The 12,036-nt window shown below is 43.9% G+C and overlaps 1 protein-coding gene across 2 annotated transcripts in view; it reads right to left on the bottom strand.

The window, feature by feature from the left end:
* OPCML (opioid binding protein/cell adhesion molecule like) overlaps nucleotides 1-12,036 on the bottom strand; it is a 459,589-nt gene that overhangs the window by 88,061 nt on the left and 359,492 nt on the right. For both annotated transcript variants that reach the window (XM_016204487.2, XM_016204486.2), the window contains exon 3: nucleotides 6,570-6,695. In XM_016204487.2, coding sequence (XP_016059973.1) covers nucleotides 6,570-6,695 — 126 coding nt within the window. The remainder of the gene's footprint in view (nucleotides 1-6,569; nucleotides 6,696-12,036) is intronic.

Genomic DNA, 12,036 nt, shown 5'->3' with positions numbered 1-12,036 from the left:
CTTGGATTTTACTAGCTTTTGCATCACACATACAGATTCATATAACTATAAAACACTCACGATGTGGAATTATTCCATTACTAGAAGACAACTCCCTCCTGCTGCCAGTTCTCCTCCCCTGCCCCACCCTGTGGCAAACACTGACCTGCTGTGCATCTTTAGAATTTTCCATTTTGAGAATGTTATAAAAGTGGAATCATACACTATACACCCTTTTGAGACTGACACTTTTTAAAGCATTTTTTTAATCTTTGCCTGAGGGTATTTTTTTCATTGCTTCTCAGTGAAAGTAGAGGGAGGGAGAGAGAGGGAGAGAGAGACATCGATGTGAGAGACACATTGATTCCTAAAGGACCCTGACCTGGGCCGGGGGTGGAGCCTGCAACCGAAGTATGTACCCTTGGCCAGAATCAAACCCCAGACCCTTCAGTCCGAGGGACTACACTCTAACTACTGAGCAAAACCAGGGACAAGAATGACACTTTTCATTAAGTATAATGCCCTAAAATCCATCTAAGTTTGAGCATATTGATAGCTCATTTCTTTCTATCGCTAAGGAACACTTCGTGGTGTGAATGCGCCAGCTTGCTTCCCCGCTCCCCCATTGAAGGACATCTGGGTGGCTTCCAAACGTAGCTATTACACATAAAACTGCTATGTCATTCAGGTTTCTTAGGTGGACCAGGTAGACACTAAATCACTGATGAATGAATGACCCAAGACTGTCAAGAAATAAGAAACAAAGACAGAGGTAGGAATAGGTAGAATCATAGGCATGCTAATTTGAAAGCATAATAATCCTCATTAGCACTTTTCTCTCAGGGCCGCTGGGGCATTTAACCAGTTAAAACATGAGAACTTTGCAACAGCGTTTGACACAGAGTAAAGACCCATCACGATACTCTCACAACCGTCTCTAAGCTCACCCCACGCTGCAAGGATTCTGGGGAGAGACTGAAACACGTGGCACAGCAGCAGTTTAGAGAGAACTGCTGGCATGTTAAAAGTGTCCGGCACTCTCACACGCCTTCCATTCACTTTTTCTTTCTTTCTTTCTTTCTTTCTTTCTTTCTTTCTTTCTTTCTTTCTTTCTTTCTTTCTTTCTTTCTTTCTTTCTTTCTTTCTTTCTTTCTTTCTTTCTTTCTTTCTTTCTTTCTTTCAATATATCTTTATTGATTTCAGAGAGAGGAAAGGAGAGGGAGACAGAGATAGAAACATCAATGATGAGAGTCATTGATCGGCTGCAGCCCACAACCCGGGCATGTGCCCTGATCGGGAATCGAACCCCGATCACCTGGATCCCAGGTCAATGCTCAACCACTGAGCCACGCCAGGACCGGGCCACTTTTTCTTTATACCCTTAAAAGAACCTGATGAAATTGGCATAGATAGTCCCATTTTGCAGCCTGGGAGACTGAGAATTGCAGAGATAAACTGATTTTTCTAAAGCTATTCAGATTGGTAGCTGCTAGGGTCAGAGTTCAGTCCCAGCTCTGCAAGGATCTGAAGTCTGTGGCCTCTCTGAGGCAACACTACCAGCCAGAGGAAACTGATGCCCACACCCGAGTCCAGGCCAAGCTTCTTTCACTTGGACTCTTAAGGATCTGGCAGTTTCCTCTAAGACTTTCTTCTCGGGAATGTCTTACATGTAAAATAAGGGATATAATAGAGACAGTCCTGGACCCATGCACTTTGTGATCTAAACATCTAGCACCCTGAAGAGAAGATAGAAAGACCTGCTCAACCAGGTCAGAATTATGAGTAGTGACCTGACCAGTATTTGCAATCTTAACTCACGTGGGTCTCATTCACCCAGTAGCTTTCACCCAGTAGCTACTTATATCTAAAACAAAATAAAACATTATTTCCCCCCAAACAGCCGTCATCTGCGCCATTTATCCCATTCTTAAAATCGCCTGCCCTTGCCTCAGAGAACGTTCTCTCCCACCACTAGGTTCTCATTCAGGATAAATCAAGCTGGTTCTATAAATCCTCACTCACAGCAAATTAGAAGAAAACAATCAGAAGAAATGTGGCTGCTGAAAGGCAGGCACACTGACATTAGGAAGAATTGTCAATAGTCTGAATGGAGAGAAGGAAGGAAGAGAGGAACCGTAAATGCAAACACACACAAGAACTGAAATAGTATTTTAGGGCCACATTCCTCATTATCGCAGCCCCCAAATGCTGCGATACAAACAAGTTACAGGAGTGATGTTTGTATTGCGTTGTAAAGACGAGGCTGAATGGCACTCCCTGTACTCGAGGAAAGAGTGGAGAATGTAATGCATTTTTTAAATACTTCCATTAAAAATGACTCACGTCAGTGCATAAAGGAGTCAGCTTCGGTTACCTGGAAAATTCGCTTCCATGAAATAACTCATTTACTTTCTCCCTCCGGTATCACTGAATGTGAGTAGGTTGTAAGAGCAGCACACTCACAGGTGAATAGCTGTCATCTTACTATCTCCATGGAGAGGAAACAGAAAAGAAGAATTTTTTATTTTCCCCAAAGACCGTCCAAATATGTCACTGGAAGTGGGGCCAGGCGTGTAAGGCACTGTCGTGGGTGACGATGGCATCCTGAGAGGGAAGGCCACCCTCCTCAGAACACAAGAGCCTGTACTGTCCCCTCGGCCACACCCGCCTTTGCAATTGTCACATTTCCCGTGGTTTTACATTAATGATTCCCAGTGGATGCTGGCCCAGGGCCCCTCCTTCTGTCCCTCAGTAAAGGAAAAGAAATTATCCTTGGGACACCCCTGTTTCACAGTTGTTTTCCAAACACATCGGCCACTCCCCAGCCCACTTTGCCTGCCTGTGCTGGGACCTGCCCCCCCTTTTCCCTGGAACCACTTTGCGGCTGTGGCCTGTGAGTCCCTCCTGCTTCTAAAACTGCAGTCACTCAGTGTAGGTTTCCATGTGTGCGACGCTGTCAATCAAGTGTCATATTTTTAGCAAATTCATATAAATTAATGTTTGTTTTATAAAAAAACCATTATCTGCTACTGAAAATAAATTCAGCGTAACTCTTTATATCTAAAGCTAAAGAATAAATACACAGTCAGATGCTCAGTGCTTTGCATGTCAATAGCAATCCTCAGAATGTATGTTTGCATAGCACTTTTCTTTGAGATGTTTACAATACTTCACAGTCCTGATCCTGAAAAAAGTCCCGGCTTCCCCCAGAGGTGAGGCAGGTGTCCCCTGGGAGTGTCCTGTTTCTGGGAACCCTGCATATTTGTCCACATTGCAAAGGACACTGGAGGTCAGGAGGTCTCCAGCTGCAGATCCATCTACAGATCAGAAATGCTCAGAGGTCTTTACATGCACATTTGGAATCCTGGTAATTTTTCAAAACTTTCACCCTACTTTCATAAGAAAGGCTTGCTCTTGGTTTGTTTTTAAGTGAAAATGAGCCTAAAGACCAAACGTTGCTTCAAAAAGGCTTCCGGGAAAATGGCAATGATGGGAATATTTAAACATGGAAATCGGCAAATGCTACCAGGGACCGAGCCCCAATCAGTTTTAAACATTTACTGGTATTCTATTACCTAAAACCTTACCTTTTAAAAATACCTATCGTTTTAGGTATTAACCATATTTGTGTATTTTGAGCTGCATTTTTCCCCTTTACTATGTCTATTTACCTTTTACATTTCAGAGATTCCTCATAGTTTCTGATCCACAGAAGCTTACAGTTACTATGCTCAAATGTGATAATGAGTTTATTAAGTCACTGAGACAGCAAAGGGGGCCACATGCTAAACCCAACTGACAGCTCAGGGGAGGCCTGCATGGTGGCCTTACAAACTCAGAGACCTAAAGGAAGCCCCCAGGATGGTTTGAAATGAAAACTGTCTAACTAAAAGCCAGTCATAGCGGGAGGTCATGTCCTAGGCCAGTGTCCTCCTTGACAAAGGTCAGCCTTTACCCTAACTGGGCCTGTCTATTGTCTTTTTGCATCGAAGATAACATACCTATGGAATGTCCGAGTAATTTTCCTTTTCCCGGACCCCTGAGGACACAACCTCCTGCCGGAGCAGGAGACCCCAGAGCCCCACGTTAATTCTCCCTCATACGTCTCTATGAGCTGCGTTCATTGTCAATTCCCTGTACCCACCGACGTAAAAGAAGAATGTGTCTCTCTGTTTTACCCCTTCTCCGGCCTCCCTAATCTACACCAATGTATTTCATGTAATCCCTTTGATTTGATGTATAAAATAAGGGGTAAAGCTGCCATTTTCCAGAGCATTTTCTCAATCCATTGAGATTTTGCTTCCCCACAACTGTCATCAGTTTGGTTAAAATAAATTCACAAATAGAATTTCTCTGCAGGTTTGGATGTTTTTTATGTTGCCAGTCTTTAGTCTTTACCTCTTTTCTCTCTTAAAATTTTAATTTTAAGTTCTTTATGTTTTAATTTAGCTTTAGCCTTTACCTCTTTTCTATAATTTCTAGGGACTGGAGATGTGTGCTTGGTCTGTCTTTTTAAACCACCTAAATAATGTGTTACTATTATTTTTAATCTTTAATAATCTGATCATTAAAATACTCTTTTTCTAAATAAAACTTTGTTTATTCATTTCTGTTATGTAGATCCCCAAACTTGAACAACAGGTTTCAACTGTTTCATTAGCATTTTGGGAACACAGATTTCCAGTGAGCTAAATTCTCTGAAGTAATCCAGCTGGAATGTCGAAGGAAATGTCATCGCAACTTTTTATTTCTGGTTCTTGCTGAACTGACCAGCACGCTGTTCCAAAAATGCTGTTGAATGTTCAAGTTTTATTGGCTGCTCTTCTAAACGTTTAAAACAGCTTTCCTAAGTCAGCGTCAGGTGAGGAGCAGCCTCTCAAATAAATATTAGTTGTCACAGCAGATGCTGCTTTTAAACTTGCAACCCTTCAGGTTCCAGTGCTTTTCAAACATGGGAAACAATGCTTTGAGCTTAAGTGCTTCAGTGTCATTAGTGTGTGTGTGTTGGGGGGGGGGGGGGGGCAACAGGGAAAATGAAAGACAGCAAGGTGAAGGCCAGGGCTCTGGAAAACAAAAGACAACTGAAAGTAGAGCCCAGCCTGGGAGATTTAAAGAGGAGGAACAATTTAGATTTCGGATTTTCTGATCTTTTTTTAAGGTTGCATTGCAACTATTACACTGTAGTACCACTATAAATATTGTTAAAAACACGTAAAAAATGTCAAAGTGCTTTTCAAGAGACTTCTAGGCTGAGGAAACTATGTATTTAGGATCAAATAAATGCATTCTGGGATTTTAAGCCTTTATAAAAACATCTCACTTTACCAAATATGTACAGATTGGTCTGAAGGTTAGACGTATTTTTGCATATAATGTAAAGCCACAATTCTCCCTGACTTTGAGCAGAATTCCCATGGGGCTTATGTCTTTGGGAACACACACTATTGCAGTGTTCATATTAAAGCTGAGCTTGGTGATGTTCCTTGTGTGCACTTTAATATTCTCGTTAATGCCACTTCATAATATTGACATTTAGGGTTCCAATATATGAGGGCTTTACACCAAAGGATGTTTGGTGGCTTTATTAGCATTTCCTCCCTTATAACAAGGCAGGGCTGAAATATGTTTTCTTCATATGAATGGAGGGAATGGAATAGCCGAAGCTTAAACGATGCTCCTAGTAACAGATCCAGTCTCTCACTTGGTAAGTGCTGCTCACATAATTTTTGTTTTAAATTAGGGGGGCAATTTCAAGTCATCTAGATCTACATTAATTTACATCACACACAGGCATGCTCCACATTCCCCTCTTCATTGGGCTTCATGTTCAGATTTCCTAATGCCTGAGAGAGCACTTGTTTCTTATATAATTTCTGGAATTAATCACTGTTCCTGCTAACAGTGTAAATATATCAAGTGGCTCTGTGTCCATCTCTTCAAGTTCACCTTGGAGTAAGTTTTAGTTCCAAGGGGATAGATCAGGCTCTTGTCCTTTTGGTTCCCTGCTTATGAAGTTGAAGGTGAGCGTAAGTGATGTTTTGGTACCGATCATGCAGGCCAAGCACAGGGATGCCCTGGAGGCCTCACCCTTTCGCTCACCCTTCCTTTACTCGAGCGGGTTATATATGAACGGGTCAAACACATGTGGCTCTGGGGAAATGTCCCGAAAGTACTGAGCAGGAAGGTCCTTTTTCTCTTGGATACACAACGACATCAGCGCTTCCAATGGACACTGCAGCGCTCTCTCCTCTACTTCAGGAAGGACAAACACCAACTAACCCTCACAACCTTGACCCTGAGAAATTAGTTTCTTTGTTGGAAGTTGCTCTTAAGGCGCCTCTCTTCATCATAGTTGGGAACACAGAAGCCTGCTAAGGTCATAAAAGGGACTGAAATCATAATTTGGTAAAGTTTTTCTGTAGCTCTTCCCTTTGGGAAGGAATGCTCAGTGACAGATGCGCTCGGCCTTGGCTTTGACATTCCCCTGGTATAAAGCAGCCCTGTTTTCTGATTCCCGAGGTTCCGATGTGCAGCAGAATCGCGTCTGCAATATACTAACTCCAAGGACTCTCCACAGGCACATGCCTTACCCTTGACAGACAGGTGTCTCCACGTCACAGTTGGCTCTGGCCTGCCAATAGCAAGACACAGCAGGGTCACGCTGCTCCCCTCGTTCACAGTGATGTCTGAGGAGATATTCATGATCTGTGGAGGGACTGTGAAGAAACAGACAAGGGAATAAATACATGAGAATGATTCTTTGCACACGGAAGAAGGTGTCAGCCTATAAATATTTATGTAGTTGCTTTAAAATGAGTATTTTCTCAATAATAATTTCTTGATTTGCCAAAGATTAGGCCACTGACACAACATTTATGTCTCGTAGCAGGACACAGGTGTATGGGGGGAGGGGGGAGAAGCGCAGGAACTCGAGTCAAGGACATCAATGCTTGCTGATTGAAGGGAGAAACCAAAAGGAAACTACTTACAAGGTTTCCTGAGAGTCCCTGTCTATCCACGTGCTCGTTTATTTTAGAGGAACTGCTGACTTAAGCAAATAGTCATGAGTTGCCCCCAGTGAAGCCCCTTGTTCAATAAAGCCAGCCACACTAACTAGCTACCATTCCCTGAACTTTCCAGACGTTTTCATGCTCTCTGACCCTGCACCTATTATCCCGCCCTGCGATTCTTTTCTTGCACATTTCTTTACCTGAAAATCCCGTCTCCTTCCTTAAAACATATCCTTTAAAACACAGAAAAGCTGTCTCAGACTTGCGTCATCAGAGTTAGCAATGCATTGTCCCTGCTACTATTGCTACTCTAATATTGAATTATAAAGCACGGACTTAATGGCATCATGTCCAGTGGCTAGGAGAAGGGCTCTAGAGCTCAACTCCTCACCTGTTGACTAGTTTGGGGCAAGGTAAACCGCCTTCCCCCCTTCAAGCTTTGGTTTCCCCACTTGAGAAATACAGATGATAGTAGTAGCTAAACTAACTATGTTGTGAGGTTTGGACAAAACAGTGGCTTAGCAGAGTGCCTCATAGGAAAGGAGCACTCAGTAAAAAGCTACTGAGAGGCCAAGAGAGACAAAGATGAAGATGGCAGTAATAGCGTCTTTCTCAATAAACTGTTGAACTCTCATGGGCCGGGGCCACGTCCCTTTACCTTTAGCATCGCAAAGGCTGACATGATCCTTGTCCCACTTCCAGGCCCAATTCTCTTAATTCATTTCAAAACTCAGCATTGGAAAATACCCTGATCCCCCTCAACTCTAATTTCTTATCGCCAATGTCCTGGTTGAGTTTCTCACCAAATTTCACATGAACAATGGCAATAGCCCCCCACCTGGAATCTCCCACCTGTTCTCTTTCCAATTTTGGCTCCCTCCAGCCTATCCGCTGCATGTGCCCAGAGGCACCTTTTCAGGCAATAATCCACTCAAACTGCTCCCCTACCTGCTCCTTGAGCTCTCCGTTGCCCACCAAGCTTAACACCCAACCTCTTTCTCAGGGCCTACCTAAGCCCCTGAAGTCCAACCCCCAACCCCCCGACAAACCTCGACTCCAGGGCCGGCCCTCACTAGCAGCGCCCTACAGACACAGGGCTCGGCTACCCCTGGAGCACGGCAAAGCTCAAGCCCTTCCACAGCTTTGCTTCTCCTCGCCATCTCTTCATTTTCTACCTGAGAAGGTACGACTCAACTTTCAAGGGTCCTCCAAGGTCACCTCTCCTCAGACCCTGAAAAGAGAGCCTGCCATCTCTCCGGCTGCATTTTGTGCCAACCTCCGCACAGGGGGGACTGGGTTACAGCTGCTCTGTGTGCCCGCCTCTCCCTGGAGAAGGGGGTGCTGGAGTAAGGATGGGGCTTCACAGGCCCTGTTTCCTCCGGCTCTGGCACAAGGCTGACAGGGGTACATGCCTGACTCTCCTTTGAAAGAAAGATGCAAAGCACACATTGAACAAATCCAAAAACTGAGGGGTGGGGGGCAAAGATCTTAATGGAGGATTTCAGATGCCCACAACTTTCTACTCACTTTGCTTTCAGATTCTCCAAATAAAAGGAAGGGAAACAGAGAGAGGAGGCTCCAAGCTTACAGCTGTGCCGATGTACTCAAACTGCCAGCTTAATTATGAATTATTAATCACGTACAGGTAGAGAGTGCTAGTGAATTCCTAACCAGCCGAGCCAGTGGCAAGGAAAATTATGGCCGAGGCTTGACTCTGAGGACGGTGCAGCCTGGAGTTTTATGCCGCAGGGCCTCAGAGGTAAGTCTTTCCAAGGAGAAGCCATAAGTAACATGCAGAACATTTGAGTTCTCAAGGGAATCCACATTGGAAAATAAATAAAAATTACCGCCCCTTATAAATCTGCCATGTTTTAGATTATTTCTGCAGTAGAATTTGCCCTAGAATTTCATTGCACATATTTTATCCATATACACACTGGGGGGAAAAAAACTGGTGCACATTCTAACCGCACTGCATCCCCTAGGGAAAACGGCACTGCCTATTTTTCAGAATTTCTGAGCTTGTTAAAAAAATAGTTTTGAGCTTAGAAATGCCAATACTTCTTTTCACTTTTATAAAGCAACAACTTCAGTGCGCCTTCACAGCATCCTCAGAGTGATGTCTGCTTCGGCTGGATGTGTCAGGCCATCTGAAGTTCTCTTTCCCTAGAACCCAGAGTCTCCTCCCTCAGGAAGAATGACTCGGGGGGTGTTGTCGGGTTGGGGGGGCTCATTTAGTATATTTCTGCTAAGCCACCCAGGGACAGATCTCTCCACACGCCCCCCATTCAGAGTCTTCAGGTCTCTACAGTTACACTGTTCCAGCTGGTAGTTGGAGGGTCCTGGATTAAAGGGAATTTGTTAAAATTCCAGGGAGATTCAGCAAGGGTTCTTCATTCCCCTTCTTGTTGTAATGTCACCATTAGAAGAGGGTTTCCTGGAGTGAAATTGCGGAGGGGACTCCAACATCTCCGCCAAGACCCAGGCAGACTTTCTGTCCCCTCTGCGAGTCTGTCCTGCTCACTGTCATTTACTCAGGGGAGAAAAGACACAAGGCGTGGGTCGTCAGTAAAAATACAGCACAAAAAGTGACTTGAGAGAAAGGCAATTATCATATTTTATTATTAAAATGTAATACATAATAATACGTGTTATTTATTAGTATATAACTTGATTGGTCTCAAAAATAATGCACAAGCATTATCTCATGGATTTTCTATGAATTATGAGATAAATAGAACAAACATTCTCACTATTAAGTACATGACTTTCTAACCACTTTGCAGAAACTAATAGAGAATAATACTGAATGTAAACTGTAACTGAAAAATTATTTTTTAAAAAATATATCTTTATTGATTTCAGAGAGAGGAAGGGAGAGGGAGAGGGAGAGAAACATCAATGATGAGAGTCATTGATCAGCTGCCTCCTGCACGCCCCCGACTGGGGATCGAGCCCGCAACCCGGGCCTGTGCCCTGACCGGGAATCGAACCCTGATCGCCTGGATCCTAGGTCGATGCTCAACCACTGAGCTACACTGGCTGGGCTAAAAATAAATTAAAAAAAAAAACACACAGAAAGCTAAAACAAGAGAAAGGTTAAGTAAATTGCAGCAAATCACACGGTTAACAGACGGCAGAGCTCTTCCCATTCTGTTGCGCTGCCTCTTGGTTTAGCCTCTGTCAGCGCCCCCAACACAGCATCTTACCCGCCTATGTTTCCTCCTCTGGCAGTGTCCTCCCTGCGCATGTGCCCCCAGCACGGACCCAAGGGGACGTGAACGGAGCCCTCTCACCCCAGCTGCTCCCCAGGGGCCTGCCCGCCCAGCCCGCCGGTCCCCCTTAGTCTTCCTCTCCCCCCCCCCCGAGCTGTTCTCTTGGCAAATTGGCTTGCTAAGGGAGACCTCCAGTCTTTTAATTTAATTTTAAATATCAAATGAGTTTGGAAATACTATTATGATCCTTCATTTTCATGATAACATTTTGAAGAACGGAGTGCTTGGAAATGACTTTTGTTTTCTTTTTAAATTTTATTAAATTTATACGGGTGATATTGGTTAATAGACTTATATAGGTTTCACGTGTACACTGTATAGTCCATCAACGGTATATCGCATTGTGTGTTTACCACCCAAAGTCAGACCTTTCTCTGTCACCATGTGTTTGGCCCCCTGTGCCCTCTATTACCCCCTCCCTCCTTCCCTCTGGGAGCCACCCTACTGTTGTTTGTGTCTATGAGCCTGTGTTCGTTTGTTTATCTTGTTTGTTCATTTATTGCTCTCAGTTTTATACCCCACATATGAATGAAATCACGTGGTTCTTGGCTTTTTCCACCTGACTGATTTTGCTTAGCATGATGTTCTCAGGAGGCATCTCTGCAGTTGCCGGGTGGCAGGATTTCACCCTTCCTGTGGCTGAGCAGTGATCCATCGGGTGGATGCACCAGGGCTCCTTTACACAGGCGCCTACCGAGGGACCCCGCAGCGGTTTCCAGGTCTTGGGAAATACAGATCAAAACTACAATGAGATGCCACCTCCCACCTGTTAGAAAGGGTGTTATCACCAAGACGGGTGATAACTGGTGTTGGAGAGGTTGTGGGGAAAAGGAGCCCTCAGTCACTGCTGGTGGGAATGAAAACTGGTACAGTCACCATGGAAAACAGTCTGGAGGTTCCTCCAAAAGTCAAGACTAGAGCTACCATATGACCCAGCAGCCCATTTTGTGAGTATCTACCTGAAAAATTTGAAAACATCTACTTGCAAAGAAATACGCACCCTTATGTTCATTGCAGCATTCTTCATGGAAATGACTTTAAATGCCTGTACATTTTTTTTTTTATTTATTTTAAATATGTCTTTATTGATTTCAGAGAGAGGAAAGGAGGAGAGAGAGAGAGATAGAAACATCAATGATGAGAGTCATTGATCGGCTGTCCCCTGCACGCCTTCTGCTGGGGACCGAGCCCGCAACCGGAGCGTATGCCCTGACGGGGAATCGAACCACAGTCTCCTGGATCCTAGGCCAATGCTCAACCACTGAGCCACGCTGGCCAGGCAACCTGTCTATATTTTGATAGGAAAACTTTGTTAATTTTCAAATACTTGTGGTAAATATATACATACATATATACAAATATATACAAATATATATATATATATATACACACACACACAGATTATATATATATATATATACAGATAAGCAAAAAATGCTTAAGAATCATCCATGGAATACCAAAATTACTCTAAGAAAGTGGTAATACCCACAAGAATCTAACTAAAGGACTACAAAGAGTACAGTGTTTTTAGTCATATCTGCAGACACCTGGGACCTTCCCCGCCTCCCCCTGCCCTTGCTGTTAGTGCAAGCATCTGGTTACCTTTACATTGATGCTGGTGGTTACAACAGGGCCTTCACATCACTGTGCAGATGTTCAGGGAACATCTGCAACTACTTCCACTTGTGGTCATTTCAGACAGACGGATGGATAGATACAGGCATTTAAGCATAGACATAAGCATAGTATAATATTGCCTGTCTCTCTAC

This window comes from Miniopterus natalensis, chromosome 20 (genome assembly GCF_054644295.1).
Source record: "Miniopterus natalensis isolate mMinNat1 chromosome 20, mMinNat1.hap1, whole genome shotgun sequence".
Lineage (NCBI taxonomy): Eukaryota > Metazoa > Chordata > Mammalia > Chiroptera > Miniopteridae > Miniopterus > Miniopterus natalensis.
Note: the sequence above shows the minus strand (reverse complement) of the source record. Positions and strands in the feature narration are given on the sequence as shown.